Source organism: Oreochromis aureus, linkage group 11, assembly GCF_013358895.1.
Source record: "Oreochromis aureus strain Israel breed Guangdong linkage group 11, ZZ_aureus, whole genome shotgun sequence".
Lineage (NCBI taxonomy): Eukaryota > Metazoa > Chordata > Actinopteri > Cichliformes > Cichlidae > Oreochromis > Oreochromis aureus.
In genome coordinates, this window is record NC_052952.1 from 23,498,992 (window position 1) to 23,516,425 (window position 17,434).

The 17,434-nt window shown below is 40.4% G+C and overlaps 1 protein-coding gene across 2 annotated transcripts; it reads left to right on the forward strand.

The window, feature by feature from the left end:
• The first annotated feature begins 948 nt into the window (after positions 1-948).
• Positions 949-17,139, forward strand: si:dkeyp-77h1.4. Of its 2 annotated transcripts, none has more exons than XM_031744192.2 (11): positions 949-1,191; positions 5,928-5,993; positions 6,169-6,189; positions 6,296-6,571; positions 8,477-8,597; positions 8,724-8,899; positions 9,154-9,296; positions 10,331-10,478; positions 11,276-11,457; positions 11,558-11,650; positions 12,359-17,139. In XM_031744192.2, exons 1-11 carry the CDS (start codon positions 1,161-1,163, stop codon positions 12,965-12,967), a joined length of 1,866 nt encoding a protein of 621 aa, XP_031600052.1. In that variant the 5' UTR covers positions 949-1,160; the 3' UTR covers positions 12,968-17,139. The 2 variants fall into 2 exon arrangements, with proteins under 2 accessions (XP_031600052.1, XP_039476018.1); XM_039620084.1 differs by lacking the exon at positions 949-1,191 and adding an exon at positions 4,842-4,901.
• Positions 17,140-17,434: the final 295 nt, after the last annotated feature.

The following is a 17,434-nucleotide window of genomic DNA, read 5'->3' on the forward strand; positions in this document are numbered from 1 at the left end:
GAGAGGGCAGTCAACTTTTTGACCATATTTTTGACATGTCCTTGGAGAGTGAGAGGCTGTCTGAGGAATGGAGATGTGTACTGATACTGACTTTAAAGAACAAGGGTGATGAATGGAAGGGTTTTAACTACAGAGAGATGATGTGGAGGAAAGCCCGGCAAAGCAGAGGTATGCTGCAGAAAGAAGAGGTACAGAAATCAGTAGAAGCAAAACGTGAACATGAAACAGAAAGAGGTGGAAAGGTGAAGTGGGTAAAGGATTTTAAAGATGGAGCTGCCAACAGGCAGGAATATAAGAGGAAGACCACCGAGAAGATGGGTAGATGTAAGGAGAACATGGCGAGGTTTGGTGTGGAAGAAGAGGATACCTGGGATACGGTGAGATGGAGATGGATGATCTATTGTGGTGACCCCAAATGGCAGAAGTTGCTCTCCTTTTTCTGGCATTTTCTTGGCAAAAAAGCAAACAAAGCAATAGTTTGAGGAAATGATGGACAATTTTATGTGTTTGTATAAAAAATACGTGATAAAAACAGTAGGTAGATAAAGTAGGTAAACATTCTTAAAAAAATCATAAAATACCAAAGCTTATCTATTTATCTGTGCACCTCAATACAATAAATTTCAGTGAACCAACAAATACCTCAATAAGGTAAAAACGTGTCAAATTAGGATATAGCTTATTAAAAAATTAAGAAACATATCAACTATATATAAGAAAGTAAAACCATATTTAAAAAAAAAAAAAAAAAAAAAAAGCTTACTAAATGCAGAGAAAACATTAATAATGACATTAAAGTGGATCAGTATATGTACAGGCATGTGTAGTGGACAATGCTGTGCAATAAACAGCTTTGTGCTCCATCAGTATCCTCGTGTATCACCTGGCTGGTACCTCGTTAAATACCCCCCCTAGCTGTCAGATGACCATAGGTATCTCGCGGACGAAGGGTGTCCGGTGTTTCCCGACACGAGTCGAGTGGCTCCGAGAGGGAGCAGAGCCCGACATATTCTGAACATCTTCCAAATGTTGAGCCCGAGTCGTGAAGTGCTGCTCTTGAGGGGGGCGAGGTTGCAAGGGAGGGAGACGACGAGGGAGAAATCAGGCGACGTCCGCACAGATTTTCACCTCTGAAAGCATCCCGACAGTCAGCTCCGTGAATGCACCGCAGCTCCAGCCGGCCACTCAAAGGTAGGTGCGCTGCAGAGCGCCGTTTTTCTTCACATACATGTACGGATGTGTGCCTTAAACGTGGCCGGTGCGTGACGGGTTAAATTCTGCAGTTTTTTGCCTGATGCGCTGTCCCGGCTCTGAGGTGGCTGATAAGACTCCGAGCTGCGGGGTTTATCACCAACTGCACGCTTTACTGGGAACGAGGAGAGGTGTGAAAATATGTTACCTGTTAAACGGTCCCGGCCTGGAGCTCGGGCTTTGTGGATATTTATTGTTTTCAATATATTTATTTATTTTTTACTCATCTTGTTTCAATTAAAATTCTCAAAAATATCAAAAATGTAAATTGTGGATGGGAAATGTTCATTTTTAACAACATGCAGGCTCATCTAAGCTGGTTTAACACAAATACATACTTGATTGATTTAATCATTATAGGGAAATTATATAGATATTATATTTATTTTAGTGTCTTATGTTACTAGTTGTGTGATCTGTTGGGTAAATGTTCTGTTAAGACTTCAAAGCTTGGTTTATAGCTTCATTTCTGAGAGGAAGCCTTGGCCTACAGGCTGTCTCTGCCTTGCCTCTGCCTGCAGTCCTGCTCGTAAACTGTGGCCATTGCTGCACAGCATCAAGACCCAACACATCCAAACAGTCATTTTTTTTCTATCACTGCACAATTATTTCATCATAACCATGAATACATCTCACATCTTTTCTTTCATCACCTCTCCCACCATGTTTGTCAATGCTGCACATAGGTCCACCAGCTCCCTCCTCCTCCACCTCCCTGCTCCTCCCTCATGTTCATTGATTTTAATGAATCTGACAGGTGCAAGCAATATGGTGGAAACCTGTCTCATCCTTTAGTTCACTGCAGCGAGCTTTGTAAGAAAATAGGTTGTCAGCTGCTACAGGCGTCCTCTACTAGATAAACTTCAAAAATGATACTCCCTGGTTTTGCTTGGACGAGATCTTTGAATTTGTTTTGTTTCTTTTTCAACAAGAGGAGAGCTGCAGTGATGTTTCATATTCTTTCTTTCGGTGAAGGGGAAACCCCCAAGCCCATTTGACGTATGATGCAATCAAATGCACCATTTTCATCCACTCCCACATGTGTCTCTTGATGCAACAATACTTTTTTCTTTCTTTCATTCTTTCTTTCGTTCTTTCTTTCTTTCTTTCTTTCTTTCTTTCTTTCTTTCGTTTTTGATGCCTCATGATTTATAAATGCCAAGCTCTGTGAAGGCAGGGTGCAGTACGTACTTCTGTGTAAACGTGCTTGAGCTCACTTCTAGCTTGCCTACTCAGCACAAGGGGGACGTGACCCCGTGTTCCCCGTGCAAAGAAAACGAGTTAAGTGAAAATGAAGGAGAAACGATGGGGGTTAAAGACAGAGTTTGCTTTGTAGTTGCCCCACATTTGCAGTCACTGAAGGCATTTCCGCCTCTTTAAAGGCCATGGACAAAGATCTGACTGTGTCTCCCGTAAGCAGGGAGTTTGGCGTTTGAAGGAACAGGCACGGGCTTTGATTTCAGAGTGGGATGCATTGGCTTGGATTATATAAGATAAGGAGGAGGAGAGGATAAAAGAGACGCGATAAGAGAGAGAGTGAGAGAGAGAGCCAGAGAAAATTCAGAGAAAGTGGCAAATGAAACAGCTGCCCTGAGACAGGAGGCATGGGATTCGGGTTGAGAAAAGTCATACTGAGAACACAAAATGTAGCGGAGGGACACTGAGAAATGATACCAAGCTGTCAAACACAAGCACAGAAAGTTAAAGAAGGCAGCTGAAGAGGACAGGGTGAGTTGAACAAGGTCACGGTGGTAGAAGGTAATATCTGTAGATGCGAAAATGGTGACAGAAGTGAGAAAACAGAAGAAAAAACAGAAAGAGACGGAGCGGAGAGGCCAGTGAGGTGGAACGAAGACTGAATGAAGCTTGGGGAAAGGAGAGAGAAAGTCAGGCAAGGGTGGCAGATGGCATGTTAGTCTGTGCCTATGTTGGCATCCCACAGGGCAGTGTATAAATAAGATTATATTATAGCTTAATGCCCGTGTTGTCATGTGCATGCATGTTCATGCTCAGTGAAGCAGGCCTCGTCTTCTCATGTTTCGCTTCAAACGCTAAAAAAAACCAACAAGATTTTTGATTTTTTTTGGTTCACATATCCTGCACAGAAACACCAGATTGTCTGTTGCGACTCCCTGAGACCAACTGCTGAGGCAAACAGATGGACAAACGGTTCCCCTTTCGTTCTCTTCACAGCCAACCAATCCTACGTCTCAGATTGCTGGATTAATTAAATGCCGACTTCTTCAAGGGTCAGTCTGGTTTCTTTGAGTTAGATGTCACAGTCAGTGCATGATGCAGCAGCTTCAAACAAAGGGTTCAAGCCCCGAGAAGAAGAAAAACGTGAAGAAACAAAGATGGGGACTGTTGTTATACAATTACAGTGTAATTTTAGTTTTAGTGATGAATGGATGCCACTTATTCATTTGCCATGAGACAGTGTTCTGTGTGACGCAGCTCTGTTCCATATTTTATTACAGATACAATAAAATCAGTGGGCTTTTAGGCTTTCTGCCCAGAGTGCTGTGTGAGAATGTGGCAGACACACTGCAGAGGGTTGCATGAGGCCTTCTGGGTAACAGCAGTTCTGGTTGTCACATTAATACACTGTGAAAAGCTAATTACTGTAATTAAATAATAAGGAACAACGAGAGTGTTTTTAGTATTAGGCTTTGAAGAAATATATTTTCCAAAGCCAGTTAGATGGCCGGCATACCGGAAATACACGATCAGCCTTATAGACTGTGTGAAGATGGCTGCATGCTTCATCACTTCCAGCAGGAACTGGATGTCTTGTGACGTCTGCCGTGTTACAAAGCGACACTTTAATCTTTACTGCATGTTTATTATCTGCTGCTAAGTGTGACTGTGAGCACTGCAGGTGTTCCCTCCCAGGCCCCTCCTGGGCTTTGTAAATGAAACTGCAGCAAAAATCTCTTTCGCACAAACTCTCTTGATGTGCTGCCTCTGTGTAGCAGAAGGCAGTTCACATCACAATAATCCCTTCAGTGTTTCAGCTGAATTCTTCCACAACAGAGAACTTGGGTTTTTTTTAAAATTCCTTTGGGAAAACCAGCCGAACTGTTACCCAGATCACCTTTATACTGTGGTCAAATTCAAACGTTCGGGCATGTTGTTAATGAGCAGCTCTTGAAACTGACCCAAAGACATCTGGGCCTCATAAATATTTACATATTCCTAACAAGAAAGAGCCTCTCTGAGAAATAAATGTCTTCAGGTTAGACCTTTAAGAAAAGCTTTAAAACATAAACCTAAAACCCTGATTTAAAGCTTATGTACAGTACTGTGCAGAAATCTCGAACAACCCCTCAGTGCTCTATGGTTTGCTTCAAAAATACGAAAAAAGGGCAATAATTTATTGAAACATAAATTGTCATTTAGTACTTCAGTAGAATTGTAAAAGGCTTGAAAGTGAAATTTAGTGTCCAATACAGCCTGAACTCTCTTAGGCAAGCTTTCTTATAATTTCTTTAAGTAGTCTTCAGGAAGGGTTCTCCAGACTTATTGAAGGACATTAAAAGCTCTTCTTTGGATGCTTTTGTTCTGTTTTCTGTCACAGCGACCCCACATTGCTTCAGTAAGGTTGAGGTCCAGGCTCTGGGGAGGCCAATCCATGACTGATATCTACCCAGGTATACTTTTAGTGCACTGGCAGTGAGTTTGGGATTATTGTCATGCTACAATAAGCTGTTTTATACATTAAAATTAAAGAAATGGGAACAAATTATTTATTATAGTTGTCATTTATTATTACCTTTATTACATTGTAATGTCGAGACACAACACAGGTTAATCCCTTGAGTTAGGTGCCTTTTTATCCTTGGATTGAGTCATAGGATAGTGTTAAGTAGCCTAACTAAAACCATTGAAAAAACTTTGGAAGATTGAGATCTGAAAAAAAGGATGCCTCAAGACTTTTGCACAGAACTGTGCGCTATTATATCCTATTTTGTCAACAAAAGTTGCATTGCAAGCACTAATTTTGTGTAAAACCTGTAATTAAACCAAGAAAATGAAGGATAAATTGAATATACAGGGACTCCAAAATTCCCTGCATACAGTCTCTTCGCAGACAGTGTTTTTTTGGACGGTTAGAGCTTTTCTAATTTAAGTCTTTACCTGTACAGAATAAGTTAAAAGAGAGGAGAGGCACTTTCAGCCTTAGAGATATTGCCTAGAGGTTCAAAAGATGTTCTTTTACATAAATAATTAAACAAATTCATACATATATTATGAGGTCAAAGATGTACACATTTCAATTTATCATGATCTTTTAAAAGTATATAGCTAGTGTGCTACTAAACGCTGCACTGTCAAGCTGTGGTCACTGCAGGTGTTTCCTCCTGGTCCTCCTGGGCTTTCAAACACCACAGGATGGTTATTTTTGCTGCAGCCCCCTGATGCGTTGCTTCTGATGTGTCGGCATGAAAGCCAGACCATCAATATCTACTGAGCATTGCTGTAAATTTTCATTGTCCTGTTGATTTTCTGGTTTTAGATGTTTCCTGTTTGAGGCACTGAACTTAATGGGTTTTCATAATATCCAAGTAATTTTCCTACTTAAATATAAACTATGTTAAAGTATGAAGGAAAATAAATACCTTTGGCTTTTATTGTGATTTAATCTGAGTATAATTAATCTTCCCTTTTCTTTCCAGACGCTAAAGAATCGACTATCATGGGGACATTCAGAGTGATCGTGCTTAGCCTTCTGGTCACCACGGGTAAGGCCATTGTCAGCATGTTTTGTTTTTGACAGCCATGCAATTAGATGTTATATTAATAAATTTTATGCTATAAGAGGAATTATAAAATTGTGTTTAAGTTTAACTGATGAAAAGGTTGTAAAATATTGCTCATATCAGTTTAACTCTAATGCTCTTTTGTCTTTGTTTGCAGCTCTTTCCACCCCCTCAAAAGGTAAAACGTGTGTGTCTGAGAGATACTTTTTGATTTGTCATATATATGTTGTGAGCTTTAGTCTAATGTTTGTTTGTTTCTTTGCTTTATCCACCATAAAAACCAGCTGATGAGGAATCTTACACCTTATTCCACGGAGAGGATTTCCACATCCTACTACCCTCCAAAAATGTGGAGGTCACGTTTCATAACAAGTCTGCTCCTCGGTCAAAGGATGTGCACCTGATGAGGGAAGGCAAAGTGGTCCACAGTCGCCCTAAACTCGACCGCAGCAACACCCACCTCCTTATAGAGGCTGTGGGTGAGGGAGATGAGGGCTTGTACACCGTGAAGAATCTAGAGAAGCCAGACGATGTCAAACGCATGTCGCTTACAGTCCGAGGTACAGAATAACAAGACACACATTAAACATGGTAACATACATAAGTAAAGAAGCACAATCTTAAATGGCTTCCTACACTTGCACATGTACAAGTGGAATTTTTATTTAAAATCTTCTGAATGACTCAAATTCCTAGAAACCCACAAAATAACACCTAAATTAAATACTGTTTTTTACTGTATTTTTACAAATACAGTAATAACCACACAATTGATTGTCATAATTGATATAATAACATAATTGATACTTGATTAGGAATTAAGACGGTGAGTAACACCCAGGTGCTACTAATCAAATGCACTTGATTAACTGATCATCAGTAAGTGTGAACGCTTCTACGTCTGCAGCATCCAGGTGTTTAACACACTGCCATGAAGGAAAGACATCAGACAAGCATTATGAAGTTTATTAGTGAGAAAGATTATTTACAAGTGGCAAAAAGTCAAGACACTTGCCAATTTTCTCAAGAGAGCAAGCTCCAACAAGTTCACTCCAAGGTCATGACACTCCAAAAAACCCAAGAGCTACATCTTAGAGTGTACAGGCCTCAGTTAGTTAACATGTTAAATGTTAAACTTCATGAAGTACAAGTATGGCTTGTTTGGAAGGGTTGCCAGGGGAAAGCCTTTTATCTCTACAAAGAACACGGCAGCATGGCTTAGGTTCGCAGTGGCATCTAATCAAAACACACCTCATGCCAACTTTCAAGCACGGTGGTGGAGGGATGATGATTTGGGTTTATTTTGCTGGTAGAGGACCTGAGCACCTTGCAGTTATTGAGCTGACCATGAACTCCTCTGTATACCAAAGTTCTCTAAAGTCAATCTGTTTGATAGCTAAAGCTGAGGTGAAGCTTGGGTCAAGCAACAGGTCGATGATCCCAAGCACAGCTGCAAATCTACAACAGAATGGCTGAAAAAGGAAAGAATCAAGCTGTTGCAATGGTCCGGTCAATGTCCTGACCTCAATGTTATTAAAATACTGCGGTGGGACCTTAAGAGAGCTGTGCATAAATGAATGCCAACAAACCTCAATGATCTGAAGCAACACTGTAAAGAATAGTGGGCCAAATTCCTCCATGATGATGTGAGAGACCGATAAAGTCATGCAGAAACAATTGCTACATGTTTTTACTAGTGCTCTAAAACAGCATCTGAACATCGTCAAAGACGATTAGACGATTTGGTAATATTTCCAAAACACAGACAGACACGCCTTCTTATCCCCACTAAATATCTTTAATACAGATATTTTTGATACTAGGTGTATCTTGCTGTTGCTACTACTTGTGCTTTCAATAATAATTTCAGCAGCTTAATAAACCTACTGTTAGCACATCCTGTTTGTCCTGTGAAAATTACAAGTTGCAGCAATGTTGACTCTGTAGAGATTAGACTCGCACACAAACGTGAAGGAGCCATTTTGGGCTGGGAGGAGGAGTGGTGGGCTCAAACCCAATATTGATAAAAGCGACCGTAGCACAGCGCTGTGTACCATATGGAGAGAGTAAATGTGAAGTCAAGTGATGAAGAGGTGTGTGTGTGTGTTTGTGTGTAGAGTGTGAGAGCAAGCTGGAGCTGCCATGCAGTAATTATGCAGCTCTTTTACCACCGACCCACTCCGCTGTTCTTCCCCGCCTGATGGTGTCCTGTCGTTATCTCGTCTTTACTGTCTTTGCCTCTGTTTGGTTTGTATTGCTACCCCTTCATTCCTTTAACTCTGATATTTTTGGATCCTTTGTCTTGTTTTTGCAGCATCTGTCACATCATCCTTCCTATCCTTTTCTTGCTCCCTTCTCAAATAAACTGTCACTCTGTCTGTGCTCATCTCTGTGAAAATTTCAGGCAGTTTTCTGTCCACTTGCTTCCTCTTAATCAAATGTTTATCTCCGCTTTTATCTTCTAGATTGCACCGTTGAGCAGATGGTCAAATATGGAGACAAATTCAGTATTCATTTGTCGGGGGTGAATCGTCCCATCACCCTTGAATACAGACCCAGAGCTATAGAGGCCCGGGAGACATCTAAGTAGGTGATATTTTAACCCAAGAGAATATGTAATGACATTTTGCAACATTGATGTACATTCAGTGAGACAGAGGTAACAGGAAAGGTTGAGAAAAAGCTCCTCCTCTTTGACTTTCCCTCCTGCAGACCAGGTTTGGTGGTGCTGACTGCTGCAGGGACATCACTGGAGAGCTATCAGGGTCGTGTCAGCCTCAGTGAATCTTATGTCACCCTCAGCGGTGTTACAGATGCAGATGAGGGTAGCTACACTGTCAGAGATAACAAAGGTGGTATTGAACGGAAAGTCTGTCTCAATGTCAAAGGTGAGAGCACATATAAAGACACCTCACGTCTATGTTCTTCTCATACACTTGGCTTGTTTTAAATGAGCTTCTACCAGGATGCCCAACCCCCCCCCTCCTTCTAGTTTTTATGCTGCCATAATGGCTTTTTAAAGACGGAAACATTAATGGGCTCCTGCAGGCTGATGCATTTCAGATGATCCATGGAGCTGTAAACAGACTTGTGATTTATTTATCAAATGTCCCTCCTTCTTTTCTGCCTCTTTGTGTCTCAGAGCACAAAGAGTTTGTGAAACTGCAACGCGGTAACACACTGAAGATCAACCTGATACTCAACAGCTCCTTGGTGTACCTCTACTACAGCCCCAAGAGTGACTCCACACTGCGCCTGCTGCTGGACAAAGGAGAATTTACACCTGTAATTAGAGCCTTTTTTTCCCACTATAGTCCAGCTATGACTCTTTCATTTTTGTCATTTCTGTTCCTTGTTTTCTGCCATATACTGTTACAAATGTGGATGCTGATTTTAAACATGGCTTGAGTTTTAAATAATAAGGTCAGCATGTATAATCTTTCAATTTAAGGCTTTTAAAAAAATCTTGGCTTTGTATAATTTCAGTGAAAGGGAATTTCTTTTTATCATCTCAGAAACACAGCAAACCCAACCACACAAGGCGGGGGGGGGGGTCTAAGTGGCTGCCCTATTAGTATCAGATAAATAAGGATTATTTTGATCTAAGATTCATACAAAACAACTAATCCCAGAAAAAAAATATGGAGCAGGAAACATCCACTTTATATTTAATAATGTTAACAGGTTGGCTTTAACTTTAATAATTAAAATGGAGCTAATACATAGGTATTAATACAACATGATTAATGGGATTTATATTCACTCTATATGTAAAGGCAGACTGCATGAGTCAGTCCTTGATTTTATACACCTGAATTCAAAGATTAAAAGGTGCGGCTGATTATTTTTTATCCACAGGTATTGTATCTACACACTACCTGACATTTACAAATTATACCCTATATTGTGGTGTATAATATAAAAAATATATACATATTATTATGTACAGAAGCATAAAAAAGCATTGATTTTTCAAATATATTGTAAAAGCAAATGTTATAACTGCTATTGTAATTATGTGTGCCTCTTGTTGTTTAGGACATTTACCCATATTCTTCTTCTCATTATTTGTAACCTGCTGAATAATTGCAGCTTTTCTAAGTGCCTGTGCTGAAGGTCAGGCTGTTTTATAGCTGATAAATGCTTCTAACAGACTGTGTGTGTTGTTTATGTTACTTAAGAGCTAAATCCTTGTATCAGTCAGTATGGATAGGTTTGTATTCCATTTCTCATCAGTCATTCATGTTTAATGTTTATTGCTCTAATCAGGATTTCTGTATTTGGTGCCAAATGTGAAAATGTTTGTTTTTTCACTCTAGGCCCAAACAGAGCTGGGTTTCGAGAACCGTCTGTCTCTGGAGGGCTCACTGGTCATTCTGGATGACGTCAATGATAAAGATGAAGGCCTGTTCACGATTAAGGACCTACAGAATTTCACTGTGTCTACTGTCCACTTGGAAATGAAACGTAAGCAAGGAGTGGGGCAAACGCTAATAGACTGGGTTGTATTGCTGTGTATGCTGGTAAAGGGTCATTCCATCTAAAATGCACTGGATCTGAAAAAATCCCCCTAGCTGAACCCTACAAAGGAAGCTGATTTGTTTAAAGTCATGCAAAATGTTAGCTTCAAAATTCAAGTTCAAAATTTGTAAATTCAAATTTGGTGTTTTTTGATTCACCTTATTTTCCTGCATTTTTAAGCCCTCAGTGATAACATTTCTAACATGACTTTAAATTAGAAGACTGTGAAGACTGTCTTTGGATGACTGTTATGTAAGTTGGTAATTCTAGGTTGACCATAGGTGTGAAAGGGAGCATAAATGGTTAACCGTGGATGTGATCTTAATTTTACAAGTGTTTAATAAAAGTAAAAATATGTAGAAATTAGCTGTTTTGACCAGCCACCTCTTCCATGTGATGTTATGACCCTTTAAAGTTTACCCAAAATATAATCTTTTAAAACTTTTCTCCAGTGAATTATCGGAGAACGATAAGTCTGCTCTACACCATAGGCAATACATTTTTGCTCATTTTTGCGTAGATTGTGAATTTAGGTGTGAATTTAAGCCATTTAAGCTTTTTAAAATTAAATGTGCAATTCAGCCCTTAAAATGTCATGTGGCTGTCTCCTGTACCTATGAAGTAATGAGGGCTGAAAACGTCTGGAATTTGTCTTCTGTATGCAAGTAATAGAATTGCAACACCTCAACGAGAAGTCAGTTGAAATATTAATATCTCCTCTTTTCTGCTGTGTGTCCTTGTAGCCTATAAGCTGGAGACACTGTATGTGGCCATCATAGCCCTGTTGGGCCTGCTGGCTTTCCTTCTGCTGGTCTGCCTGCTGTCCTGTCTGATCAAAGTGAAGAAAAGGGCCAAGAGGGCTGCTGCCCTGGAGAAGATTGCCCAGAACGCTGGAAAAGAGGAGGAAGGAGAGGCCTTCAGACAGGTTGGAGAAAAAAATACACCACTGACAATGTGATGAAGAGCATAAGGATAGAGTGTGCTCGGATATAATGACAAGTTCTGCTCTGTGTACGTCTTCAAAGGTGGTCAAGAATATCACCAAAATGAGCGAGGAATCCAAGCATTCCCAGGCTGACAACACGGAGAAGTCACAGAGCACTGAGGTGGATATTAAAGTAAGGAAATGTGTTATTTCCCACTTAAAACTGAGTCACTGAGGTTTCTAATGATGTCTCAACTCTTATGCTGTTCTAAGCGTTTACAGAGAGTCGCAGCTTATTCAGAACGCTACTGCTAGAGTCCCCACTAAGATCGAGAAAGCGGATCACGTCAGTCCAGGTCTCAGATTTTTGCAGTGGCTTCCTATCTGACGAAGAATGGATTTTATACTATCACTATGATTTACAAAGGCTTGAATGATTCAGGGCCAAAATACTTTTCTGATCTGCTGCTGTGTTATGAGCCGTTCTGACTCCTCAGGTCTTTTGGGATAGGTCAAGCAAACAAACAGCCAAACGTGTCAAAGCATCTTTGAGCTTTGCCGTTTTCATGTCTCTCGAACCATCTCCCAGAAAACCTGAGGTCTGCCCAAACTCTCAGTTCTTTTAAATCAAGGCTGAAAACATTTCTTTGCCACTGCATTTTACACCTTACCTTAAGTTACATTTGTTAAAACCTTGCATTGCACTGTAGCTTCGCTGTGACATGTACTCTCCTATTTTATTCGATTTTAGCTTATTATTATCTTCCAGTTTATTTTGTGGTTTTAAATCTTTTGTATATGTGCCTTTTTATATCCCCTTTTTATATCTAATGCAACTTTGAATCAATTTGTTGTTAATAGACACAAACAAACTTGCTTGACCTTATCTTCCTACCCTCAGGGTCTCGAGGTTTCCTCTAAAGAAGTCGGAGTTGGTAATCTAGAGACCAGTGACTCCGGCGTTGGCTTTAACACTGCTCTCCCCCTGGACACTGACACTGAGGCCCCTGATCAAATCCCTGACTCTGAGGCTGTAAGCATCTCTATTGCTCCTGAAACCAAACCAAGTCCTCCGCCTGCTGCCGAATCCAAGCCAAGTGCTGTACCTGAAACTAAAGTGACCCCAGCTCCTGAGACCAAGAAAACTCCTGATAAACCTGTGGAGGAAAAGTTGGATGTGCCCAAAGGAGCAGATGTTAAACCTAGTCCAGCCCTGAGCCCAGAACCCCAGGCTGATAAAAAAGCCACCACTCCAACCCCTGAGAGTAAGAGTGCCCTAACTCCCACCCCTGAGCACCCCAAGCCAACCACACCAGAACCTATTACCAACGGCACGCCCGAGCCTGGACCGGATTCCAAACTGAGCCCGGATCACGCTGATATTATCAAAGGCTCAGCTCCAAAAGCAGTCACTCCTAAAACCCCTGAAGTGGAGCTGAAAGCTAGTGGTGCCATATTGGAGGCGGGCAAAGATGGCACCGTAGCTGAGGATTCAACTACTACCACCTGAGAAGTACCCCTTCAAAAACACAAAGGAAGCCCCACAGATCTTCTCCACCGCTCACCACTACTGTAGACAATCGAACACCCCTTACCAAATGATGAGGAAACCACTGCAGCTGGGGCGAGGACCTCGATTTAACATGTCTAATGCCTGAACACAGTATTACCTTGATAATCTCACTTATCTATAACTAACACTTAAACCTTTGAGACTTTGTGGCTCAGAAACACTTCACATAACAAACGTGGCTTTTGATTGTTAAACATTTTAGTTGTACACGCCTCGCAGCCTTGTTTTTCTGTTCATTTTTAAAGTTAAACTGCCAAACTGCAAGTTCAATCCTTTGCAGAGTTTACAACTAAAATGTTTACTCCACATGAGGTCTTTTTCTAAAGTATCCTAAAAGGTTTGTGACATTTCATTGAAACAGCTCACTACAACAGCTTATTTGACCCTAACTAACCATCATTTCTCATTTTGACGCTTGTTCCTCTAACAGCACGTGAACAGCACATGGATGATAAAATCTTTCAGCTGGTGTCATCTTAAGCCTCCTAAAATATGTGATGGCACTGATATCATCAAAATGAACTAAAAACCCCCTCAGATCACACTGCTGGTGAAGTTTTATACATAGCTCAATTGTGGATTTCATTCACTTGTGCCAGTCCTCTAGAAAAATCTGCAGTGCATTATCACATTAACCGCACACGCACGCACACTTATACTAAAAATACTAACCACATTATTTCTAGTCTTTGAGATTGAGATTCACACTCCCAGTGGAAATTTCAGACGATTAAATTGTGTTTTGCGGGCTGATCCCTCAAGTCCGGATCATCCACTTTATTGTCTTTGATCTGGATTTCCCCGTAGCTCCATAAAAATCCCAGCACTCTTACAATTTAATGGGAAACTCACGCCAGCTAAAACTTCCAGCAGCTTAAAGGGACCACCCTGTGCCTGCAGTATGAAATATAAAATCAAAGTGCGTGGTAAGTTCACATGGTTCGTTTGCTCTTTGTTTCTTCATTCTTTCCTCTGCTGTTATCACCACCTTGGTTTTTTCTTTGCCTTTGTTCTCTCGTCTTTTTTTGTTACTACGACCACCAAGGAGACTGTATGACTGATTTGGCTGATTGATTAATTTACAAAGGGTATTAGTGGACTCATGTGACAATTTTAAAAGAGCTGGGCTTGGTCCGTCTTAGAAATGATCAGTTATTGAATGTCATCCAAATCTGGATCCAGGGACTTTTGAAAAAAAATTCCTTAGCATTTTTTATATTTCACCCCATATCGTCACAAATAAAAACTGCGAGACTAATTCGGAGATAATCATGTAATATGTAGAGGGGATTTTAGCCTCAGTGGAGGTCTTTCACTTCTCCTTCCTTTCTTTATCCTCACACCTCTTTCTTCCTCTCCCTCATTCTGCTTTCATTTGCTTGCTTTCATTTTTGACTGCTTACATAAATGCTGTAAATCTTGGCAGAAACAAAATATTTATGCCTCACTGGCTTCAAAAACCAGCAGTATGAAGCCTTCATCAATTACACTGTCTGTGTAGAGCTGACCTGGTTTTCAGGATGTCCAGTCAATGCAATTTCAGATGAAACTCTTTTGGTACTTATGGTAAAGAGGAGGTGTGAAGGTTCATTTTAATGTGCACGTCTCTACTTCATGTTTTAACTGACCGGTGGCAAAGCAGTGACTGTCACTGTTTGATGTACTGAAACCATCAAAAAGCATGTTGGATCAAATTCAGTCATCAAAGTTCAATCAAATGGTCAGAGGAATGTAGGGAAACTAAAAGCAGGTCCATATACAGTCAGCTGGCCTTTCTTTATAGCTTTCCTTACTAAAAGAGTTTTCTTATGAGTAAATGAATATGAGGTGTTTTGTCAGCATCTGAAAAAGCCATAAAATGAGCTACATTTAGATGTCAGATTTGATACCAAGAGCAACAGAATAAATAAACTAAAATTACAAAAAATACAAAATGCAAAAATACAAAAATAAACTCAAGGTGCCTCAGCATTAGATGGGTTAACAGCGTCAATAAGTCAGATGTATTACACATGAACAAAGGTCTTTTAATGTAACGTGTACAAAGACCTATACGCCTGCTCTTCAGCCTGGATCTGTGTGGTGGAACCACAATGCTATTTGGCAGTACTAACAAAGCTCTTCATATAAATACACACAGATACAGACACACACATGTAAAACACAAACATGGACTCCAGCCTTGTAAATACTGCATGTGTATGCAAGTGTAACCCCTCCCCACCATGAGGCTGAATGTTTTTAATGTGTCATACTTAATATTAAAAAAAGAAAATCATTTAAATTTCTCTACAAACTTAAATCTAATATATAAAATATATATATAAATATACACACACATACTATATATACTAATATTCACTAATGTATTGAACTAAATCAACTACCAAATATTGTAAATTCCCATTGAGACTGTATTAGCCCATTTTAGATCAATTATTATCCGCTGCTGTCAGCACACCGTATCTCTCACACTATTTACGTATTAATGATGTTTAACCAGTGTCATTTACAGCATTGACTGCAGCATGCCCACGACACGTTCCGCTTCTATCGTCCAGACGTTGTGTCAGTGTGCGCGAATACAGGAGTGGTGTTTTTAATGTCGCCATCGTTGTGTGCGTTTTAAAGTCCGTATGCCTATGATGCACGTATCTATAAGTGCGCGTGTGATTTACGAGCGAGTGTGTGCTGAATCTATGCACAAGGAGTTTGTACAGAAAGGAAACTCTTATGTGTGCTTCTCCATTTGTTGTGAGTAAAGTATCCATGTGCCTGCTTCAGTCGTCTTGCAGTGTGAAGAGAAAAAAACAAAAAGTGCAGTGTTTAAATCATGAGCGTGAATGTGATGGAAGCCACAAGAATATTGTAAAAACGTATTGTAACTTTGAGATATTCAAGTGACTCTTTGTCTTTGTTTTAGTGCCTAAAATGTATATTGGATAGTTGGCCTGTGCTCTGTTGTTAGCCACATCCTAATGGCACCTTTTTAGTGAGGAGGATGTTCACTGATCCAGAATATGCAGTTTGCACACCTGAATGAACAAAGCAAAAATTGCCGGCTGGCCTATGACGTGTTAATGTGAAAGAAATGTGTGTGATCAAAGTGATTAGAGCCTGACCGATATATCACCAGAAAGATTTTTCTTCAGTATTACTCAAAATCTGTGACTGAGTCATAAAATCAGCAGGAAAGTGTTTACAGAGGTCAACCCAGAAAGCTGTTTTCCTATAGACTTCTATAGGACCTGATGCCTTTTTGCAACCACAGCATCTGGTAGCCTTGTGGTAGATTGCAGATTCAAGGATCAAAGTTTGGAACGCTAAAAAAGCTGATCCAACTCAAGACAAAAATATATATATATATATATTTTTAAACTGCATTGTCAAATTAGAAATAACCACACATGACAAATGTTGCAGAAATCTGTTTATGATTGATGTGTCTGAAAGAAAAAAGCATTTTTAAATCACCAAGTATTGCTTCCGGTCTTTAAACTCTTTTGTTGGTTGGGCTCTAAAAGAGATGAAAAGAGTCTGATTTAATTGTAGGCAGCATACAAGTAAAGCGTGTTTCCATTAACAGTGTCTGTGGGTTAGTTTGGAGTTTGTGAGTGAGTTCATGATAGCAGCAGATGAATGACAAAGCTTTGTGTGGGTAATGCTTTGGGTTATGTTGTTGTAAGCGGTTAATGAGAGGTGGCTAAAACTGCATTTCCACACAACGCCACTACTGTGTGCTGTCAGTGATTGCAATAGAAAGCCACTTAGAGCGAGTATGAGTGTGAGAGAGGCAGACGGTGAGTGGAAGGAAGAGTTATTACAGCTAATTGGTGCCAGAGGGATTGTGGTTTCATACCCACCTCTGATTAGAGAAAAAACCCCACCACTTTTAAGACCACTGGTACTCCTTGCACTATGTGAGTTGTCTCTGCTCTGATCCTCTCTAATTCCTGCTCCTGGCCTGGTTGTGGTGTGATGTCCCACATGGTCTCCCTCTCTCTCTCTGTACTCCCTTTTTGCACAACACTTCACACAGATGTTTTGTAAAGACAATATCTTTATTTCATGTCTAAAGGAATACTAAGAATAAACAAAAGATTATGACATCTGCTGTCTTGCTGTCTTAGTTTTTCTTTCTCTGCGATTAACAACCTTTCAGATGGACAGTGCCGTCTCAGGGCTATCCCACCAAGCGGAGAGCTATCTCACACAATGTCAGCTATAATTTGTTGTGGGGAACACGTGTCGCTTTCTGACCACATTAATCCCCTCTGGTGCGTTTTGAGCTTCCATAGCCGCCCCAGGACACAGGACACAGAGCTATTTATATGTAGGCCAAAGGTAAGAACATCACAGCTCTGTTTACACCTGCTGTGGATCCTGAAGCTCCAGGATGGCTGC

Excerpts from the sequence above, each read along its gene's own strand:
- si:dkeyp-77h1.4 (XM_031744192.2), top strand. The coding sequence starts at position 1,161 with ATGCACCGCAGCTCCAGCCGGCCACTCAAAG. Across the intron at positions 8,598-8,723 it reads GAGGCCCGGGAGACATCTAA|ACCAGGTTTGGTGGTGCTGA; the intron begins GTAGGTGATATT and ends TCCCTCCTGCAG. Across the intron at positions 11,458-11,557 it reads AAGGAGAGGCCTTCAGACAG|GTGGTCAAGAATATCACCAA; the intron begins GTTGGAGAAAAA and ends ACGTCTTCAAAG.